At 51.5% G+C, this 22,168-nt stretch overlaps 8 protein-coding genes across 8 annotated transcripts; 6 read left to right on the plus strand and 2 right to left on the minus strand.

Annotated features, from left to right (window-relative positions):
• Nucleotides 1-1,448: 1,448 nt before the first annotated feature.
• Nucleotides 1,449-4,046, plus strand: TGAM01_v204606 (SulP family sulfate permease; the record flags this gene model as incomplete). The annotated part of the gene is made up of 4 exons (XM_018804495.1): nt 1,449-1,704; nt 1,774-1,919; nt 1,979-3,382; nt 3,438-4,046. 4 exons carry the CDS (start codon nt 1,449-1,451, stop codon nt 4,044-4,046), a joined length of 2,415 nt encoding a protein of 804 aa, XP_018662308.1.
• Nucleotides 4,047-6,374: 2,328 nt separating this feature from the next.
• TGAM01_v204607 (hypothetical protein) lies at nt 6,375-8,974 on the plus strand (the record flags this gene model as incomplete). Its single annotated transcript, XM_018804494.2, has 2 exons — nt 6,375-7,440; nt 7,509-8,974. 2 exons carry the CDS (start codon nt 6,375-6,377, stop codon nt 8,972-8,974), a joined length of 2,532 nt encoding a protein of 843 aa, XP_018662307.2.
• A 1,535-nt stretch (nt 8,975-10,509) lies between these two features.
• TGAM01_v204608 (acyl-protein thioesterase) lies at nt 10,510-11,373 on the plus strand (the record flags this gene model as incomplete). The annotated part of the gene is made up of 1 exon (XM_018804493.1): nt 10,510-11,373. One exon carries the CDS (start codon nt 10,510-10,512, stop codon nt 11,371-11,373), a length of 864 nt encoding a protein of 287 aa, XP_018662306.1.
• A 1,592-nt stretch (nt 11,374-12,965) lies between these two features.
• Nucleotides 12,966-13,765, plus strand: TGAM01_v204609 (hypothetical protein; the record flags this gene model as incomplete). The annotated part of the gene is made up of 2 exons (XM_018804492.1): nt 12,966-13,354; nt 13,408-13,765. 2 exons carry the CDS (start codon nt 12,966-12,968, stop codon nt 13,763-13,765), a joined length of 747 nt encoding a protein of 248 aa, XP_018662305.1.
• Nucleotides 13,766-15,007: 1,242 nt separating this feature from the next.
• On the minus strand, nt 15,008-15,694 carry TGAM01_v204610 (hypothetical protein; the record flags this gene model as incomplete). The annotated part of the gene is made up of 1 exon (XM_018804491.1): nt 15,008-15,694. The coding sequence occupies one exon, from the start codon at nt 15,692-15,694 to the stop codon at nt 15,008-15,010; it is 687 nt and encodes a 228-aa protein (XP_018662304.1).
• A 446-nt stretch (nt 15,695-16,140) lies between these two features.
• On the plus strand, nt 16,141-16,520 carry TGAM01_v204611 (hypothetical protein; the record flags this gene model as incomplete). Its single annotated transcript, XM_024549462.1, has 3 exons — nt 16,141-16,169; nt 16,245-16,318; nt 16,399-16,520. 3 exons carry the CDS (start codon nt 16,141-16,143, stop codon nt 16,518-16,520), a joined length of 225 nt encoding a protein of 74 aa, XP_024405802.1.
• Nucleotides 16,521-18,115: 1,595 nt separating this feature from the next.
• On the plus strand, nt 18,116-19,408 carry TGAM01_v204612 (hypothetical protein; the record flags this gene model as incomplete). Its single annotated transcript, XM_018804490.1, has 4 exons — nt 18,116-18,380; nt 18,480-18,619; nt 18,772-18,794; nt 18,862-19,408. The coding sequence occupies 4 exons, from the start codon at nt 18,116-18,118 to the stop codon at nt 19,406-19,408; spliced, it is 975 nt and encodes a 324-aa protein (XP_018662303.1).
• A 204-nt stretch (nt 19,409-19,612) lies between these two features.
• TGAM01_v204613 (hypothetical protein) lies at nt 19,613-20,836 on the minus strand (the record flags this gene model as incomplete). Its single annotated transcript, XM_018804489.1, has 1 exon — nt 19,613-20,836. One exon carries the CDS (start codon nt 20,834-20,836, stop codon nt 19,613-19,615), a length of 1,224 nt encoding a protein of 407 aa, XP_018662302.1.
• Nucleotides 20,837-22,168: the final 1,332 nt, after the last annotated feature.

Genomic DNA, 22,168 nt, shown 5'->3' on the forward strand with positions numbered 1-22,168 from the left:
ATGTGCTTCGTACGAGTACGATGCTGAACGTGTTTGTATTTTCTACAGGCATCAGCCAATGAAATGGTCTGGCAGGTCATGCTGACAGGTCTATTCTCGTATGGAGTCAAGCAGACAACCATCCATGCAATACAACTCTACGGTCCATCGGGAGCCTTGATTCAAAACTGAATCCCTTGCATGATCATAATCTAAACAAGGTACAAGTAGAACACACAAGCACATGTTAGGTCTTTCATAAAATGGAATCAAGTCAAAAGTTTTTCCCCGTTGACGCAATCCATACAAAATCTCTCTCAGCAAGTACCTCTTACACCCATCCAGTATCAGGCCGCTACTTGACAGCCATTCTCCATCCGGGGGCTTCTTTAGGCTCCCTACTAGGCAAGCCAAGAAAAGAAAAAAGAATGGAAGCAGCCAAACAGCCACAAAAAAAAGAGGAACTTGCCGCTAGACTAACCGTTCGGTGCCACCCCTGGACCTTTTAGCTGCAAGCGAATACTTAGTCGGAAGCACGCAATCCAGTGGCTCTCGACAAAGGTACGCAATCTTGCCCAAATCTCAGGGCCAAAGGCAAAGTCCTAACCGATTTTAATTCTCTCTTTTTTTTTTTGGTCTTGTCATCTAGGCCCTGAGAATTGGACCCCAATTATATGTATATGATACTCCGAGTTGGCGGGTGGCTGCCGTGGGCAAGGGTGGATATGTACATATCCGGTACACATTTTGTATAAGGAATGTATAAGCCGTATGGGGAAGATGACGGAACGTACTCGCAACTCTGAGAAGATTTTGGTGCCTCTGGTGCTGAATCGGTATCCATCTCGGAGCCTCGCCAATACCGGGGAGATACTTGTCAAGTACAAGCAACTTGCACCAAGTCTGGAGCAGCATTACACGTACATAGCACCACACCCAGGGGAGTACGCCAGAAGAGGCTGATGCTGGAGCTGGGACGGGAACACAAACCAGCAAGGAATAGAGCACATGGCATGGATGGATAAGGATGTGCATCCGCACAGGCGAGGCTTCGGGGCAACCTCCCAATACTTGCTGGGGGGGACCCTCAAGGAAACTGGATGCTACTTTGCACATAAATAAAGTTGGGCTTGCTGTCCACCGACCCGCTCGCATCTCGCATTACTCTTCATCTCTTTTACTTCCTTCATCTTTTTTTTTTTTTCATTTTGCAGCTCTGGAAGAAGAGAGAAGACGATCATTCTCCCATCTGCCATCTGCTCCATAACGGTGCGTCACGGACGCGTTATATCCTGTCCATATATCCCCCTTCTCCATATTCTGGAGTGAAAACAACGGGGGACTCAAGTTCGGTGTATGGTGACGACTTTTGTGTGTAAACTCGAAAGTTTATACTTCACCCACCTCTCTCTACTATTTCCTTAAAACTCAATCCCTCTTTTTCTTCTTCTTCTTCACAAAGAGTAACCATGGCCTCCTTCGCGACAAACACCAAAGAGCGCCTGGCCAAGGCCGTTGGCTTCGACTCGGAAGACCGTGACAGCGATGTGCCGTCAATATCCAACGCCGACCCGTTCCTGGAGCGGGAGCCCACCGTGGGCGAGTATCTCGAGGAGATCCGGCCGTCGCTGCATGATATCGGAATGTACTTTTACAATCTGTTTCCGTTTCTCCACTGGATCGGCAAATACAACTTTACGTGGTTCATTGGTGATTTGATTGCTGGTGAGTTGGCGCACAACACCCGTGATATGTAGATGTTATAACGAGTTGTGTCTAATTGCGCCGTTTTAGGTATGACTGTTGGAGCTGTCGTTGTGCCCCAGAGCATGGCGTATGCGCTTCTGGCTCAGTTACCTCCCGAATATGGCCTGTACTCGTCCTTCATGGGTGTCTTGATCTACTGGTTCTTTGCCACTTCGAAAGATATCACCATCGGAGTAAGTCTGGCTACTACTTACACAACGTATCAGAACCACAGCTAACGACCAACTTATAGCCCGTTGCCGTCATGTCCCAAGTCACCGGCGACGTCGTCCTCAAAGCCGCAACACGCCTCCCCGATGTCCCCGGCCACGTTATCGCCTCGGCCCTGGCCATCATCGCCGGCGCCATCATCTGCTTCCTCGGCCTCGCGCGCCTTGGCTGGCTGGTCGAGTTCATCCCGCTGCCGTCCATCTGCTCCTTCATGACGGGCTCGGCCATCAACATCATCTCGGGCCAGGTGCCCAAGCTCATGGGCATCAAGGGCGTCAACACGCGCACCGCGCCGTACCTGGTCATCATCAACACGCTCAAGGGCCTGCCGACGACGACGATTGACGCCGCGCTGGGCCTGACGGCGCTGCTGATGCTGTACCTCATCAGGGGCTTCTGCACGTACATGGCCAAGAAGCAGCCGCACCGGGCCAAGATGTACTTTTTCATCTCGACGCTGCGCACGGCCTTTGTGATTCTGCTGTACACGGGCATCAGCGCCGGCATGGTGCTGCACCACAGGGAGAAGCCCCCGATCAGCGTCCTGGGCAAGGTGCCTCGAGGCTTCCAGCACACGGGCGCCCCCGAAATCAACACGACCATCATCAAGGCCTTTGCGCCGGAGCTGCCCGCCGCCGTCATCGTGATGTTGATTGAGCATATTTCCATCTCCAAGTCGTTTGGCCGCGTCAACAACTACATCATCGACCCGTCGCAGGAACTCGTGGCCATTGGCGTCACCAACCTGCTGGGCCCCTTCCTGGGCGCATATCCCGCGACCGGATCCTTCTCGCGAACCGCCATCAAGGCCAAGGCCGGCGTCCGCACGCCCTTTGCGGGCGTCATCACGGCCATCGTTGTGCTGCTGGCTCTGTATGCCCTCCCAGCGCTCTTCTTCTACATCCCCAACGCCGCACTCGCCGCCGTGATTATCCACGCCGTGGGCGACGTCATCACGCCGCTCCGAGTCGTCTTCCAGTTCTGGCGCGTGTCGCCCATCGAGGTCGTCATCTTCCTGGCCGGTGTCCTGGTGACTGTCTTTGCTACCATCGAGGACGGCATCTACACCACCATCTGCATGTCCGCTGCCGTCATCGTCGTGCGCCTTTTCCTCAGCCGCGGCCGCTTCCTTGGGGTTGCCCGCGTGCGCACCGTCAAAGCGACCGAATCGACAAACAAGGGCGGCGACCAGGAGGCTCTTGTCGAGTCGACAGAGTACTCGCAGCGCTCTGGCTTCTTGCCGCTGGACCATGCGGACGGCTCCAACCCGCGAGTTTTGGTGTCGAGCCCGTATCCCGGCATCTTCATCTACCGCTTCGCCGAGGGCTTCAACTACCCGAATGCGACGCGATATCTCAACCACCTGACGGAGACTATTTTCAAGGAGACGCGACGGACCGATGTCAAGACGATTGCCAAGCTTGGGGTAAGTCAGCTCTGAATCCAACAGGAGTGTAAAAGGAAAACTAACCGTACAACAGGACCGGCCGTGGAACGACCCAACCCCACGAAACGCAGAGCAAGACGAGCACGACAACCGCCCCACGCTCAAGGCCATCATCCTCGACTTCTCCTCGGTCAACATTGTCGACGTCACCGCCGCCCAGGCCCTCATCGACGTCCGCAACCAGCTCGACCGCTACGCAACCCCCCAGACCGTCGACTGGCACTTTGCCCACATCGAGAACCGCTGGACCAAGCGAGCCCTCTGCGCCGCCGGCTTCGGCTACCGAACCCCGCGCCACAACGCGGAGGACGGCGAGGGCGCGGGCCACTGGAAGACAATCTTCAGCATTGCCGACCTGGGCGGCTCGGACAGCGCGGCGGCGGCGGCAGCGGCGGAGGAGAAGGACAAGGAAAAGGGCGGCCGGGCGGTGCAGTACGACGTGGAGCGCACAAACTCGGATGACATCTCCAAGGCGTCTGACAAGGACGTGCCGTCGCACCCCAGCAGCCGGAGACTGGTGGCCATCAAGGGGCTCAACAGGCCGTACTTTCACTTTGACCTGCAAGAGGCGGTTGAGTCTGCCATTGCCAACGCGGAGAGGCATCACGAGAGCCGCCGTGAGAGCGATGACACTGATGAATAAGCATTTGATGTTGTTTTGATTTGGTTTATGAATAAATTTCTAATCTAGTACTGGGAAGAGGAGCGTGTCGTCTGTTTCTAATGAGTCTTGTAGCTACTGAGCTGCTGCTTGGAGTAGCAGCAACAAGTGGTCAACTTCTTTATACCTTGTTATATCATTTTCAAACACTTTATATAGATACCACTGCTCGTTGGGGATGTAGTTAAGGAATCCCACGGCAGACAGAATAAAGAACTCCAGCACATACTAGTTGCTGTTGCTGGAAATTAACAGCCCACGTTTATTTCCACGTCCTACAAGTCAGAGAATTCGACGTCTGACTCTTGCTGCCACACCATACTATCGAATATCCCACCCATATATAGCTCTTAGTCAAAACTTCTGACAGTGACGTGTCAATGGATAATAGTTCCCGGGTAAGCCATTTACGCTGGGCCATTGGCCAATCGAGCCGAAGAAAAGTGCCGTGCCCATGGGGAAAAGAGGGCGGCGGTGGCTGAGTGCACTGCAGAAATGGGATATTACGGCAACAACCTTCACACGGGAAGTTCGTTGGCTGTAACTATCGATTTATTCAATGTGCTCACGTGCTGCGTGTGTGATTGGAGCAGCGACTCGTGTTGGGATGCTTTGTTTCCATAACCGTGGGAATATGCGAATGTGAGACAGGCAAGTAATTGCGCGCGGGGCGACGCATGCATGCATACATGTATGGATGTTTACGTGCCTTAGTGGTTGTGCTTCTAATGGACAGGACAGGTAGGCAATCGACCACGAAAAAGGGTGAGAGATGATAGTTCCGATATCCGAGGAGATAGGAGGAGAGATTTTGGCGCATGGGCCCGATATTCGAGCATCACGGTGGCCATTCCGTCATTGCGGCCAGAACGGTCGAGTATCCAGTTAATGAGCTTCACATGATGTGCCAGAGCCCAGTTATTAAACCGGAGTCTTTCGCATGACTTTGTCTCTTTGTCTTTGTCTCTGCGTTCCTGTACCTGTTGTTCTTTTTTCTAGAATGCTGTTGGCAAGCTATACTTGGATGTACCTACAGTACAGACTGTGCGTGACCGGTTTTGGATGCAGTGCAGGCCGTGTGGAGAGTGCATGTAGCCATCAAATTGGAGCAAATACGGCAAATGCCGCCATGGTAAGATATTAGGCTAGCATTACGAGGCAACACTCACTAATTAGTTGCGATGATGATGTTCATGTTGGGTGGTTCGTACAATCAGATCATTGGTAGGTATTTGTAGCATTTCATGACCTACCTGAAGATTGATTCCATTATTGAATCTTTTTCTTAGAGAGAAAACAAGTAGATTAAAAACAAAAAAAAAATAAAAAAATAAAAACAAGCCCGACGTCAACTTAATTTCAACAGTCATGGATCATCAAAAATCATCGTCTCATTTCCTGTTCCCTGTCCTAGCGCTCCTAGCGCTCCTAGCTCCCCATTAGTCACTAAAGCTGGTCCCCAGTGCACCTACCACCTACTGTGATGGGACAAAACTTCCCACGCTGGCGCCGCCTATTCGCAGAGCCCGTCTGACAAAGCAGCGCCCGTCACTCGATACGGGGCGCAGTGACGTAATGGCACGTCGCCGGGGCAGCCTCTGCAGCAGGCTTGGACGGCAAATCCTGCTGCTTCCAGCTTCCAGCGGCCTCGTCCAGCGCGCTAAGGTGCCGTGACAGCGCCAGCCAGCGCCAGCCAGCGCCACGGCCTGTGGCCTTTTCCTTTTAAACTTTGCCTGTGCCGGGTGGCCAAACCGAAGGATCCGTCGATTCCGCCAGAGTCTCGCCCGGAGACTGAGCAGCGCGCGAAAAGAGGGCAAAAGAGAGCAAAAGAGAGCAGAGGAAACAGACAAAGTTGATTGATGGAGCACCACGCGTCACTGGCCTGACTTATTCGCCGCAGTCGTTGCCAACCTGCGACTCGACTCGACTCGATTGACGACCTGAACCTGCTTCCGCTGCTTTTTACTCGTTGCATCTACTCCATCCATTGACCGCTGATCGACACGCCGTTTGCGTGCCGAGTCGTTCTTTTGTCTGCTCTGCTGCTCTGCTGCTCTGCTCGATTTCATCCTTCTTTTGTTTCCATCGTTTGCTCTCTTTCATCCTCCCACTCGATTCCCTCGATTCCTCGATTCCCCAGTGCCAAGGAAAAATCAACAACCAGTGGGCAAAACCTGGGTCGCGGGGCCTGACTAAGCGATTCCGCGGCTTCTGAGAGGCCCGTCCGTCTCTCTGTGTCGCCATCACCCTCTGATCTGATATCCACACGCTCAGACCCGATCCTGCACCTGCGCACTGCGATCCTTCAGCATGGATTCCAGTCGCCGCTCGCGAGGCTCCAGAAGCCTGCGGTCGTCGCGATGGCGCTCCATCTCGTCAGCCTCAGCCTCGCCGTCGCCGTCGCCCAGATCGCCGTCGCCGCCTCGCACCGACGACGAGGTCGATCCGCACACAGTCGTTCCGCCTTCACAACAACAACAGCAACAACAACAACCGCCGCCAGCACGAGCGCAAAGTGAGAGTCTGCAGCCGCCGCCGCCTCGATATGGCGCGCCCAGCTCAGATCGCGGCCGCGGACGCCGCATGGGATCCGTCTCGTCTCGCCGGTCGTACACCCCGGCCACGCCAGACGCTACCGAAGAGTCAGAGACCGAATACTTCCCGCCGCTGGGCATCGCCTCCAGCGCCGTTTCCAGGACGTCGAGCATCCGCGGCCGTGCTCCGTCATACGCGGGCTCTACTGCCGGCTCCGTGGCAGGCTCCAACGCCGGTGGCCGGCCGGTCCATGAGCGGATAAGACAGCCCAGTGTTCGCATTCGACGCCGCAGCTCCAGCGGCGGCGGTACCTCCGTCATCGACTATGCCTCCGAGAGCAGCGACACCGACGCAGGCCGGCGCCACCTTCCCCGGCCGCGGAGCATATCGCAGCCTATGCCTGCCGCGCAAATCTACCCGGATGCCAACGTTGCCAGACTGTCGCGCCGCGTGCCGCAGGTGGCGCTGCCGCGTCTCACAGAGGAGGGCTCGCGGCCGACCATGTCCGAGCTGGGCATTCCTCCATCGCCGCTTTCGCCCTCGCGGTCGCTGCCAGAGGAGACGCTGGAGGAAGACGACCCTCGCAATCCTGATAGCGGCGGCTCTCCAGCACGGAGACTGACCAGGAAGCGAAAGCTTAGCAAGATGTTCTGGCCTGGCGGCTCCCTCAACCGCGGACCAATGTCACCACCGCCCCGCGGAGCCAGCTCAGAGAGAGGCACATCCGCGGGTCCTTCCAACCAGAGTCATTTCGGCCTGAGTCTTGGCCAACGTCAAGGCCAGCAGGCGCCCGCGTCGGACGAGTACGGCGAAGACCTGGTCGACTGGCTAGATATCATTGGTGAGTCCCAGCCGGGTCTAGAACAAGCAATTGACCGGCCGATGCTGACAGTTTCCGTGTGCCACTAGATCCCGAGGTCCAGACCCTTTCGACCCTGACCAACGTGCAAAACTCCCTGTTCGTGCCTGATCTTGGGCCTTGGATCAACCGCCGCCCCACCTACGTCTTGTCCCAGCGTGACACTGCGCCGACTGGACGACGAGGCCGGGCTGCTACTACTGCTACTGCTGGGCTCGACGAGGAACAGCTGCCCGAGCCGATCGAGGAGCTGCCAAGGTTCGAGACCGGCGTGGAGACGCCCAGGAGCGAGGGTGTGCCGGCGACGCTGCGGCGATCCGACACAATCACCTCGCGGCTCACAGACTCGCACTACGCGGCGCTGCCGCACGGCATCAGCCTCGAGGGCTGGACCGAGGAGGAAAAGGCCGAGCTGGACGACCGCGTGCGCCACATGCTGCACTCCAAGCGGTCCCGCTTCAAGCGCCAGATGAAGGGCTTTGGCCAGTACGTGCGGCGGCCGCTGGGCTTCTTCGTCACGCTCTACGCCGTCCTCATCACCCTCTTCGGTCTGGCCTGGGTGCTGTTCCTCATCGGCTGGATCTACGTTGGCGATAAGCAGGTGTATACTATCCACATCATCGACAGCGTGCTGGTGGCCCTGTTCGCCGTCATGGGCGACGGCCTGGCCCCCTTCCGAGCCATTGACACATACCACATGGCCTTTGTCATACACTACTCCCGCAAGATTGAAAAGGCCAAGAAGAAGAAGCTCAAGGAGAAGGAAAAGGCCATCACCGATGCGGCGGCCGAAGGCAGCGTGGAGCTTACCCACTATGCTTCCGGCGACCCTCTCGCGGCGTACCCCGGCGCTCCCATTGTCGAGCCCCAGACCAACGGCCTCGAGCCCCAGAGCGTCAGCGCGAGTGCCAGCGCTTCGGTCGAGAGAATCGCCACTAGCACCAGCAATCTCAACCTAGCGATGGCGCCCACGCCCGATCCCGAGCAGGCCATTGTGGATCAGAATGGAGACGTCGAGGCCGCCAAGCTCGCCATCGAGTACGACGAAGACTCTCCGCTCACGTTCAAGCAGTGGAAGCGCATGCGGCACCACCAGAAGAAGCTGGCCAAGTCTCACAGTTTCTACAAGCCCGACGAGACCTTTACGCACTTTGCCTTTCCCTTGCCCTACCTGATTGCGATTGTGATACTGCTGGACTGCCACTCCTGCCTGCAAATTTCCCTGGGTGCCACCACCTGGGGCATCGACTACCACCACCGACCCTTTGCCATCACCACCGTCATCCTCTGCGTCAGTATCGCGTGCAACATCTCGGCCGGCCTCACCATCATGATTGGCGATCGCAAGACGCGGAAGAAGGAAGTATGGAAGCTGTTGACGCGACAGGAGCTGACGGGCGATGCCATCAAGCATCTTGAGACCAAGCGTGCCAAGGAGCAGAGCCAAAGCCACGACAGCGGCCACAATAGCGTGCAGGAGGAGCAGACGGATATGAACTCGAAAGAGGACCGGTAGTAGCCATGCATATCTTAAACCGTGCATGAATACGATGTCCTTTGATACCCCATGAGCGAGAACGGTTCTATTATACAATACACCATGACCCTTTTTCCCTTTTATTTTATACCTTTATTTATACTCGTCGATAAATGCAATCGCTTAATCAATCAGAGATATACACGTGGCGTTTCTCAGGCGTATAATTTTCTGTTCTATTTCTTTTGGGTATAGTTCTGGGTTATCCTTATCTTGTATTCTCATGGCTTTGTTGTTGTTGCTGCTGTTTCCCTTGCTATTATGCAGTGCCATGATGGATATGCATGCCATGGCGGTCCAGACTTTTCTTGTGGTTTCTTTTTACCTCGGGATTTGACAGTCAGCTACGTGTTATGTCATGCAGCCGACGCCGGAGATGGATGGGGAGTGGTTCACGTTACAGGATGCAGGAGTTGTTGGCGCAGAGTCTGCTCAAAAGGCAAAAGCTTCGGATGATACAAGAACTTCTAGACCTCGATCTGGCTACATTTAGTCTAGTGTCAAGGGTGTTTGTGTTTGTTTAATTAATGAGAAACGCTTTGCAACGATCTGGCGTCGCCTAGAGCCTCTGCCGTGCCACCGATGCGACCTTGTATCGGCATTAGACCCTCTTACCAAAGTGATGTGTCCCTTTTTAGCTGCTGTCACGTTGGCTTTTGTCTGGCGTTTTCAATCTCCGCCTCATATCCGACGATGGATGGGCGTTGCAGCGCTTGTTGCGCCCTACCCGCCTTTTTGTTTAGAAAATGGAAAAAAATAAGAACTAAGAGAGCGAGAGAGATGGGCTAGAACTGCCTGGACCCGCGGATATTACGGATCCTGGCGGTGGAGAGGCGTTCTTGGCGATCTCAGCTGTTTACTTGCTCGCACTCGCTTCTCTGCTGAGTTTCACCTTGATCTGCTTCCCGCACTTCTTGGTGGCGTTTCGGCATTTCTCGTAAAGTAACCGTTACACTAGCCTGACAGCTATCACTTGTCACCTTCTTTCGTTGATTTCATTTCTTTTTTCCCTCTCTTTCTTTTCCCCATTCGTTATCCGTTGACTTTTTTTGTTTCCCCTCCTTATGTTAAGCTGATCATCTAGACTGGAGATGGCGTTTGTCAGCCACACTCGACCCCCAGAGTGGGGGACTGGAAAAAAGATTAGAAAGACCACGGGCCTGGACTCTGGGATCACGATGGATCGAAAAATGTCTTGTCCTTTTTTTTACTTCTTGATTTCTTTCCGTTTTTTAAGATTTGCAGCAGGGAAAAAGGGCTGCGCTAATGCCGAGGGGTGGATTAGCCGTCCATCCTATCCTACCCAGTGGTACGGTGCCTGGTATATATGAGTGAGACAGATGTTTGTCGAGGGAGCCTGCGCTCTTATACCTGATGCTATTTGTGTCTCTTCTTCTCTTCTTAATCTCTTTCGTTATTTTACTTGATGAATAGAAAATGCCTGCTTGACACTCTTGCTCAGACAATCCCATCGCAAAAGACATCTTCCTAAGAGACAGACACTCAACGAAACCATGGTCGCCGACCTCCCTCTCTCCACCATCCCCCCCTCCAAGCCTCACTCCCACACCGTCATCTTCCTGCACGAGAACAAAAACTTTGCCCGCAGCGCCGTCAACCGCATGCACGAGGCCACCGACCGCGACTGGCAGTCCATCATCCAAAACTACGCCTCGACGCGGTGGGTGTTCCCGCAGGCACCCACCGGCGAGCCGCTTATACCGTCGCTGCAGAGCATCTCGACGGGCATCCAGCACGCCGTGCACAGGGGCGAGCCCAACTGGTGGAATAACCAGGACCCGGATGCTGCGAGGAAAGAGAGTGACATTCTGCCTGATCTGCGGGAGAGGATCAAGGAGCTGGAAAAGGTCATCTCGAACGAAGTGAGCGTGCTGGGAGGCCGTTGGGAGAGGGTCATTCTGGCGGGAATAGGCCACGGCGCGGGCATGGCCATGGCGACAATCATCAGCCTGGGCATCCCCAACGAGCAAGACCTCAGTACAGTTACAAGCAGCACCGGAAAGAAGAAGCCTCAGCCCCTGGGCGGCTTCGTCGGCATATCCTGCGAGATGCCCCTCCAAGAAACGCCCTCCGCCGCCCGCCGCCTCCTCTTCCCAGACAGCGACGCCCTGCCAGACAAAGAAAAGAGCAACGATGTCTGGAAGAAGACGCCCGTGCTGCTGCAATATTTCGTCAATGGCGGGCAGGAGTATCTGGACAAGGGCCGGGCTTTGAGGGACATGCTGGTGGCGAACGGCGTGGAGGATGTTTGTTGGCGGGAGTACGAGGATGGACGGATGTTTATGAATTCGCCGCGGGGGGTGGAGGATGTGAAGGAGTTTTTTGGGGACAAGATGGATTTGAGGCCGAATTACTGATTGATTTGGTTGTGATGTTTGTTTGAAATGGATTTGTGCGGGCGTGTTTTTGGATCAAAAGTATACCAGGAGGGAATTTGTGATGAACTTTAATGGTATTGGCATACTGCATCATGGTGGACAGGGCTTGGATTTTCTTTAGCATCTTTCAACCATCTTATTTGAGCGTCTCTTGATATTGATCTTGTGTTACTTGAGTTCTACTTTGTGTGTTAATTAGGCGGCTAGAAAGAGAAATCACCGCAAGCTGAGCGACGGACAAAGAAGGAGAGAAGCCAACCAAGCAAAGGTGCTGTGCCATATCCCAATGGATGCTCGATTCATCCCCCAACATTCCTATCAAGGCTGCGTAAGCTGTTTCAGCAAAAGTCTCACGATGCCATTTGAAGCAATAGACATTTTCCCTGAGTGGGCATGCATGTATCACACGGCGTTTACAAAGTGATACCTGTACTGTGCAGCTCTTCGGGATCCCGGTTGTTGGGCTGACAGGGGGCGAGGCATGCAGTAGTAAGCTGGAACAAGCCGCTCGGGAAGATCCTAGTGTAGATGGGCGGTATCACGTCAGAATCGATGCCGATTAGCGTCGCTGCCCTTGAGGCTGACGTGGATTAGCTGAACTCTCAGCAAGATATTCTTTTATATAGTTTTGACCTTTGGCCAGTGCAGTGTCTGGGGCTATTCTCATCATCATTCAGATTTCTATTTATAAGTAAGAGCAAGTAATGCGGAGTACCTTGTATCACAAGATATTATGTGTACAAAACGCCACTTCACATAAACGCGCACACCACCTTGGCCATTTGTCTGAGACATTCTCGACTAATACAGGCCGCGACTGACAGCCCGACTTACTGAGACTCGGACTCAGCTTCACGCTCCAGTTCCAGGATTTCGGCATGATAAAATCAAGGATTCTGCCATGGTTGACTTTTTGGCCAAGGGAGAGCCGCCCTTTTGCTGCTCCGTGCAGCGGGAGTGATAGTTTGATGTCTGCTCTTAGTGCTTGCATGTCCACTGTTAGCCATGATTAGATCACATACAGCTCCTTTGGCTTCTGAGAAGCAGTACTTCAAGAAATGTGAACCGGCATGAAGATGAAATGCACGAGTCATGAGCTTAAATAAACGCCATTTGGCGCATGGGGGGCGGTTCATCTCACAGACTGCAGCTTTCTCCAAGCTTACTGCTACATCAACACTACACACGTAAAAGCTCACCACCATCGTAGTATCCAATGTCGCAGCCGATATTGATGTTGCACCTGCAATTACACTGCCAAGACCATGCATGTCCTTGAATGTACTTTACAGCACAACTCTCCTAGGAGGAGAAATGCCGTACCTCGTGTGTAGCATTGGCCGTGATGCCATTTTGTGCCGTGTCTCACATCTCTTTATGGCCTACGGAAGGGATAGTCATGCTCTCCTCTGCTTCTCCCTACTCATGTCCTGCTCTCTGGCGTGGCTTTTGGTTTCTTCAGCGGTCATTCCCGTACATCATTATTTATCCCCTACTTGGCCATCCTCAGCTCGATTCCTGCCTGCCTTGACTGTTTGATCACTTCACCATTGACTCATCCTCCAACAACCATGGACGCCCCCCCGCCCATCATCATCGGCCTTGAAGGCCTCATCCAGCACTCCCTGCCGCGCATCACCAGGTTCCGCAGCGCCGCAGCCGCCATGACAGACTTTGGGCGACTCTCGCCCTTCTTGAAGCGCCTTCAGGTTAGCGTCCTGCTCCTGGGCTCGATATACCGCAAATTCTCGCAGTACGACATGATTGCGGGATCCGATCTGTGTCTTGGTATCTGCCACGACAGCCTTGTGCAGACGCAGGGCATGATGCAGGCGGTGTTGCAGGCGCCAGATGGCGATAATGTATACAATCTAGGCGCAGAGGTGCTGATTGAGAGATTGCCTGATGAGATTAGCTCATTCATTTCCTCTGTTGAGCTCTTGAGGAGCACATATCAAGAGTGAGTCGCAACGGCTGTAGCATAGCTTCTTACTGCTAATGATTGTAAACTAGGTCACAATCCGAGTACATACTCGGATCAATGAAGGAGCTCGCCAACCTACGACAAGACTACTCCAAGCACCTGCAAGAATGCACGCACCGGAAAAAAGGAGCGCATCTCGTCATGACTGGATCAAGTGAAGATGAGCGGACCTCGCGCTCGGATGGGACACAGCTCACCGAACCCGAAGTATCATCATCTATCAAGTCACCTGGACAGAGAGCCATCGAAGTAAAACTGACGCCTTCACGCAACACTGCTGCTAGTATAAGAGGAAAGCTCGGCCACACCGCTGTTTTGGGAGCACAAGCCAGGCCCAACAGAAGCGGAGAGCTTGGATACGAGTCTAAGAAGAACAAAGAAGCATGATGTGAGCTTAGAATGGGGAAATTTTGGCGCCGATACAATAACAGGATTTTTACACTTTCTACATAATGGGGATGCCCATGAAAAGCAGGGTAATAGAATCAACGTCACCGCTCGAGAGGAAGGGTGAAGAAGCGGAAGCAGACACGGACCTGATATTTTCCTTTGTTTTTAACAAGAGTATCGTTTACAATATGGGCCTTACAATGGTATGGGAAGGCATTTCTTATACACTGACAATTCTGTCTTTCCTTTTTCTAGTTGGGTGTTCTTGATCTTCGGTTCAATCTGTCTATGCACAGCACAGACCTGATTCAATCTTATTCATTAGACAATTTAATTAGTCTTTTATATTATTCTCTTGCTATCAAGGTTATTATCACTGTATCTCTTATCCCAGTCCATGCGCTGAAGGCTGTGCGGTGCTTGTGCTGCTAGCGTTGCTCGTCACATTCCTCATGTGCTGTTATACCGTAATAATCACAATTTATGGATCAAGCATCCCATGATAATCCAAATATATAAACTGGACTTGTGGCCGGCTCACATTCTCTCAAGCAGCTCCCTCTAAAGCTCTCACCGACCATCTACAACCGCCTAGGGAGCTCTTGGTCCGGGACATCCATTATTCAAGATGTCCCGGCCCAAAGAAAAGAGTCATCAAGGCTCTCATGACGGAAGCTTGATCTAACCGAGCTTACTATGTGGCTGGTAAGTGCCCGTCCTTGTCATCTTCTCATGCTGGAGATTAACATGAAGTCATTATAGGAATGGTTCGTCTCCAATCATCCTTCTTCGCGGTCAACTTGCCTGTCATAATAATTGGACCTGCATGCGCTTGAAAGAATGCGAAAGTCAGCATTTGAGTGTCAAGTCATCTTGAAGAAAGAAGCGAAGTAATATTATTGATTGAGCTGATAATAACTATCTTGTATGACGTGTCATTGCGTGATAAATGTAACTTTTGGAAAGGCGAAGTAAGTCCTAAGTGTAAATGTTCCACGCATTGTCTCTGCACCAAGCTAATCTGGAGATTGAACTTATCGTCCAATGCAGCGAACCAATTAGCCGACTTCCGAAGTAAGGTACGGCATAATGATAAACCGCAGATAGTCGTCATCAAAACTCAGCCCCAGTAGCTAGATGTCGTACTGCAAACCACATTTCATAAATGCATGGAATAAAACAGTAACACCATGCCTTGTGATACGCCAAATGGAAAGACGATGAGCAATAAACGACCCATTAACAGCTACCATTCGCACGCAGATCTTCAGGGGTATCAGGTTGGTTTTGCCAGTGCGCTTTGATGATTGCAGGATGCTTGCTCAAGTTCTCACTGGTCTTTGTGATGATCGGAAATGCGTCGAGATCAACGCCATATCGCTGCGCATTCCAGACAGCTGGCAGCAGACAAACGTCTGCCAATGTGATGTTATCGCCAACGGAGTACTGGCCCGCCGAGTCCTTGGCCGTCGTCTCATAGGCCTGAAGCACTTCTGTCATTATTTCCTTGTTCCACTGCTCTGGGCTGGCCCCGAGCCTCTTAATGCGCTTCATGATCCTCAGGTTTGTGACAGGCTGCAGGTCGCAGGCAATGATGCTAGCCAGCGTACGGGTGACAGCCCTTGCCTCTGGGTCTGAAACTGGCGGTAAAAGCTGATAGCTCTCGGGGAGTGTCTCGTCAAGATACTCGATGGCAGCGACCGATTGGCCGACCTTGAAAATGCTTCCGTCGCTGCCTTTGCGCAACAGCAAAGGTACAGTAGCGTTTGGATTGAGGGCCTTGTGCTCGCTGGACTGCTGTTCTGCTTTGAGGAGGTTGACAGTCTTCATTTCATACTCAATGCCCTTGAGGTTTAGTACCATTCGAAGGCGGGCAGAGCAAGAAGAGCGAAAATAGCTGTATATGATGTATGTTGGTTTCGACATCTTGATGAGAGTAGCTCGTTCTGTGTGGCGGGACCGGAAGTATTCAAGATAGTAGGTATGTGTTTGTTATAGAGTTCAACAGTTGTCAAATGAGAAGAAGAAAAAGTCTTATTCTGCTGTAGGAGAGAACTGAGAAAAGCGCAGAAACAAAGGAGTTGGCTTGAGATTGAAGTTGTTATGGAAACAAAGATTGCGTAGCACAATGATGGCTTTATGAACTCAGGCCTCGGATAGCATCGCGGAAATGGCACCGCCAAGCTGATTCCGAGATGGCCAGCCTAGACATCCGCTGGTAGCCTCGGTGGGCCGAAAATCTGGAGTATTGTGGCGCTTTTAAATACCTCTAACGCAAGTAGGCAAACAGTACCCTCTGCTTTCATTCCGTTGAAATTTTTTGGTCCGAGCCTCAAGCAATAGCTCAGTCAAAGGGCGGCAGGAAAGAATTCATGATTATACGAGTGAGACAGGTGACGACGTAAGTAGAGAGAAAACAGTAATTATATAATTAATCAAGTAAATGAACTTGTAACTGAAGAAGCTTTATTATTAGTTCCATGAACACCATCAGACCCCGCCAAAGACCTAAAAGCGGCTCAACCTTAGCCGACGAGCCGTTTGGACAATGTACCGATATTCTCTCCCGCTCTCTAACTTTTGGTCTTCAATTTCATACGCCTATTGGCTTTTTAACAGTTGATGGCTAGGCAGATACCTGTTGTTGAGTTGCAGACATGAGCCCCTACGTAACTACGCATTTATGACGCCAGATCGCGATAGACATTGGACTATTACGGGCCTTACCGTGCCCTCTGGCATTTGCGGCTGAGATTGTAACAATAGGGATTGGTGCTAATATGTGTTCCTGAACACAAATCTAACAACGGATACAAGATAATGCGTTTGACTCTATACTTGCACCTTGAAGTGAGTGGAAATGAGACCGGTTGTAGCTTCGACCGATATCCGCCACTAAATGCTCACTCATTAACGTCATGGCCACAAAGCGGTTATACACGTCGATGATAACACAGTCATAGGCTTTCACTTTTTCATTTGACATATTTTCTCACAGACATCTATCTACCTGCTCTTAAGCCTATGCTCCCCAATATCCATCATCATAGGCCAGGCTTTGTTCTTAATATAGATCCTGTCTGCATCCCATTCGGCTGCATATTTCATCCGCCTTACGCTTCCCCACTCAGCTCCAGCAACCGCGCTGAATACCAAAACCGGGCACCCAGCAACTTAAAACGCACCATATTGCGCGTTGACGAAACATTGAGCGTAGATATATTAAACTATATTAAGTTGCAGACCGCTAAGCTCATCATAACCTGTTTTTGATGCCAAGAGGTGTATTGTCTCCTCAGCTACCGCATCTTCATTGGCTGCAATGTGGAGTGAAGGGCCGTCTCTGTGCCTAAAATGCTAGAATTTAGTAGTTCGTTTTCAACAAGTACTGCATGAAGCACACCTCACCGCTTGGCCATTTTGCTTGTTTTCGTTTTCTCATATCCTAGGTGTTTACAGTCATCCAGATCTAGTAGCCACCAAGGCTTCTTCCGCGCACTGACCCTGAGACAATTTGAGCCAAGCTCGTGCCCACTGCTTGTCAGTCATTCTCAGCTGCCAGTATGTGCTTGGATAACAGACGTGTGACTTTACTGTACAAGGCAAAAGAAGCATCGATCCTGAGTTTAGAGCATGTTGCCTAGAAAACTAGACCAGAAGCCCAATGGTGTAACACGGGTTAGGCTTCTCTTAGCAGGGTAGAGCGTTCAGCCGCACGTCGCCTGCAGAGATGGATCAGGTTGGCTGCCCACCCAACCATCTCTTCTCGTCATGCAGGCTGAAATACGAGCTGGGATATCGATGAGACTGCAATGTGAGAGGACACGGAAAATTGAGTGTCAATTCGCTACGAGATCATGATTCTTCGACCTTGATTATAAGCGTACACAAAGAACGTTAGCTGTAGAAATAAATATCGGTTTTGCGTAACCAAACGCTGCTTTTGGCATTGTTTCTTGGGTTAAAGCTGCATTCACTAACAAGGTCAAGCAGGGCATAAGAATAGACTAAAAAATAAAGGCCACCCTACAAGCTGCAGCTACCTTGTTATGGCATAGCAGGCCAAGAGCAGACAAATAAAGATCGACGAGAAGTATCGGGTATTCCTTCGTTCTCTTAGGCGTCGAAATTTGCACCAATAGCATCCTGGTCCAAAGCTCTAGCTGCCAAGTCGCTATGCCGATATATTGTTGGCCATTGGATTGTGCAGTAGTTTGGGTAGTTCAAAGCGAGAGAATGGTATTAATATGAGCAAAGTGCCCAGTTGCATTTCTACTCGAGGGAAGAATTTCTAATCCAATCTTAACCCCTTAGAAGCCTGTCGATACGCTTTCACAGCTAATAAGAATGCAGTCTGCATTTCTATTGCTCTGGGCTGCCACTCTCTCGAGTGCTAAGCTTTTTGTGAATTACGATGAGAAGCTGGAAGGTCGTCCCAAAGTATACACGGTGGTGAAGGAAGAAATTGGGCGACTGGACGTTCCATCAAAATCGAGTCATAAGAACAATGATAGCAAGGTTCCGCTTGGTATTGACTTGAAGCCCCGAGAAGCTCTCGACATCTTGCTCGGCAAGCGCCAAACTTGTGCTCAAGGCTACGGATATTGTCCCAGTGAGTGGTCATCCAGACATTGGTATAGCCATTGCGAAAGACATCACTTCTAACCAAATTGTTTATTGCAGGTGCTGGAGGATGCTGCGTCACGAATAGCCTTTGCTGCTCTTACGGATATTGCCATACTCAGGGATCCGCGTGCTGTCCGACTGGCCCATGTGGCCAAGGCCAAACCTGCTGCGGCGTCGCCCACTGCATGCCCACCGGGGATCAATGCTGCGAAGACGAATCTCATTGTCCTGCAGGCAATAACTGTTATCTTTCTTCATTGTTGAACAGCATTGTTTGTTGTACCGACGCAAAATGCACGGCTCACGTTGATGATGGAAAGACTACTTATGCTCAAACAACCACGACAACACATACGTATACTACTACATATTACCAGACCTACTACTGGACGGTTACTTGGTGAGTGCTCTATCGCTACTGTGGCTGGTATTAAGGTTGTAGAGCGGCGTACTGATAACTCTTATAGGTACTATTGGTATTATTATTGGACGTACTCAATCGACATTCAAGCATCCGTCGTTACCTCCACACGTTCAACCACTCAAACTGTCTTCAGTGTAAAGACAACAGATGCAGGCGCCGCTTCCGAGTACTTTAGCGAAAAGTCAAGAACACTGTCTCTTCCTACGCCCGCTGCCGCCACTACCCTCGAATCTTTGGCTGGGAGCACATCATTCGTATCCACGCCATCGTCAAAGGCTCCAATCCCTAGCCCGAGTTTAAACACGGAACCCTCTAGCGAGCCGAGCATAACTGAAAAACCCAGTGCTCCTTTTGACCCCATCCCCAGCTCAGGCGGGCCTGACGATAACGAAAGTAGCAGCTCAAGCGAGAGTCGTAGCAGCTCGACTACTACTCTGCTAAGAAGTGGCGGTGATGATGGTGGTACCCCTCCGAAGAATGGAGGCAGTGGTTCTTCAGGCGCAAAGCCACTATGGGCTGGCTCAGACTGGAAGAGCCTCTGGGTTCTTGCGCTGGGCGTTGGTACTGGGGTGCTGGCTGCGGTTCTTTAATTTGAATTATGAGGAGGCTTAATGGGAGCATGTTATACCAATTTCTTAATCATTTGGCTTAAAGCAGAATCCGTTCACAGAGGGAAGGAAGTACGTCACGAATGTGTGCAATGATCATGCCGGTTATTTGAGCTTTTTATGATCCGTTGAAGCTATATTCTCTTGTATCTCAGCAACAACGGTGGAACCTGCTGCTTAGTTCTATTACAAATCTGCCTGAATAGCTTGTTCCAAGGCAAGGTGCCTCTCCAGAATATTCTTAACTTTATCCAGAGGCAGTGCTTCCACACGACTGCCCTTGAATCCCGTCAAACTTTCTGCCATACAGAGGACATTGTATATGGCCTCCTCAGTAGAGTCAGCGGCAGCTTCGAACAAGGCATTAATAGTTTGGTCATCTACCGACTCCGTTACCAAGGTTCTAGCCTTGAACGGATCAACGTCGCGATGAGCAGAACCCACAGTCTGAACTGGAATCTTATTCGCCGTGCTGAATGCGATGAAAATGTCGCCGCTGGGATTGTGTCCGTAGCCACCAACACGAGACAGGCCGCCTGTGGCTCGCTTTGCCAGGCGTTGGAGCTGAATGGCGCTCAGTGGAGCATCCGTGGCAAGGACGATGATGATGCTGCCGTCCTTTTTGTCCTTGGCAGCATCATATTCGGCCTGGGCTTTTGCGGCCTCCTTGTTCTTCAACGCCTCCGCAGCGAGGATCCTTCCTACGGGGACACCGGTGATTTTCAAAGGAGGCATCCGGCCGTAGTTGGCCTGTACCAGTGCCGCAACGGTATAGCTCTTCTCATTGCCATTGCTGTCAAAGCCTGGTACCACACGGCTTGAAGTGCCGGTGCCTCCCTTGAAACCTTGGCACATCATGCCCGTGCCACCACCGGTGTTGCCCTCTGGAACGGGATCTGCAGAGGCTGCTTGGATGCCATCAACGACATGCTGCGGCGTTACAGCAAACTGGGTCAGATCGTTGAGGTGGCCATCAAAAGTTTCGCCCACGACGGGCAGGAGGAACCAATCTACACTTCCATCGGCTCCGCTGTACTCCTTAATGGCATGTTGATAGATGCCAGTATAGCAGTTGCCTACAGCAAAGCTGTTTGTCAAGATGATGGGGCTGTGGAGGAGTCCCGTCTCTTCAATCCAGTGGCTGCCCGTCAGCTCTCCCGAGCCGTTGTAGCGGAAGATGCCCGCGTGGCACGCGTTGTGGAACCAGTCTTTGCGTGGGAGAATGGTAGTCACTCCCGTGTTGACAGCTCCATCAGCGGTGTGGATGGATTTCGTATGAACGAGCACGCCAGGAACGTCGGTGATACCGTTCTTGGGTCCCGTTGGCCAAGCTCCGACTTGAATGCCGGGGACGAGATCCCGAAGCCGAACACGGCCGGATGGCGGACTTGACTGATTCGGCTCGGACATTATTTATGGTTGCCGTTTGCCTATTGGCTTTTGCCAAAATTGAAAGAAATTGCCGTGTCTTGCTTCCGACACAGCGGGTACTAGAACTTAATTTGGCCCTGATCCCTAATTGATCCCTATGTGAGAGTTTGCGGCGCGGAGGGTATCTTGACAACAAGGCCGAGAGCCAATGAATGAGATGGCCGGGTCGTCATGTTAAATATACCTACATGACAAATGAAGGAGCAGATGTCGGTAGTATACCGTAATACGATGGATGCTAGCAGTGAGGAGATGAGGAGGCAGAGGAGAATCCATTATTAATGACTCACGCCGGCGAGCATTAGTCATAAGCATAAATTGGCGACGGATCAGATAACTCTAGATAGCACTAAAATGACACGGAGGTGAAGCACACTCGTAGGTACATACAAGACTGCAACTATGCTGGATGTTAGATCTCATTTCATCCCCTACCTTTTTGATGAGAATGTTCCGAAAGTTGAGGCTTGGCTTTGATCCCTTTTCAGCCCCCAAACTCAGACACTGCATTGCTCATTGGCCACTGGTTTCGATGTCGCTAGAAATAAGTCAAGATTATGACATGAATTTGTTCAATACCATATCTCTACTGTTTCTCTGAAGATTGATGATAGGTTTCTACACGTATCGCACAATCGGGTCATCAGTCAACTCTGCTTTTGTCAGCGAGTTTAGCTGCAGCTGCCCTCAAGAGTCTAGTTGGTTTCGAGAGTATGCGGGGTAGCTCTGTTTCAATTGCCGCGTGTGGTGTGGAAAACAATCTCGTCATCCGGCGACGGCTCTAGTGACATTTTTTCTGTAACATCACCTTGTTAACAGTGTATTTGCTGTATAATGTAGATTCTCAGTCAATGTAAAGCTACTGAGCTCTGTTATGGCATACAGTGTGCAGATAAAAATTGCGGTGGAGATACAGTTGGCGACAGCCACTAAGTGCATACATTGGTCATTGTGCTCTTGAATGGACTTATACCCTCTGCATACTGAATTCCATTTACTCTTTCATTTACGCTTAGACGCTGCTTCTGGCTCTTTGTTTCTATGCTTCATCCTCATTATTATTGCTTCAGAGTTGATTGCCGAGTGGCTCATCTGTGCTCTTTTCCCTTGCTTTTTTGATGACCGCTGGCGCAGTCAACTTTTTTTGCGGTTCCCGTCTCTATTCCCGGCAATTGTTACCTCTTTGGAACTGGGTAAATTACGTTACGAAAAGCAAAGCCCAGGCGGTACAGGACCATTGTACTCATATGAATCGTTACCTGTTTAATCTAGCGTTGCGCCATTGCTCGTTAGCCATCTCCACCCATCAGC

This window comes from Trichoderma gamsii (assembly GCF_001481775.2).
Source record: "Trichoderma gamsii strain T6085 chromosome Unknown Scaffold_13.2, whole genome shotgun sequence".
In the NCBI taxonomy this organism is placed as follows: domain Eukaryota; kingdom Fungi; phylum Ascomycota; class Sordariomycetes; order Hypocreales; family Hypocreaceae; genus Trichoderma; species Trichoderma gamsii.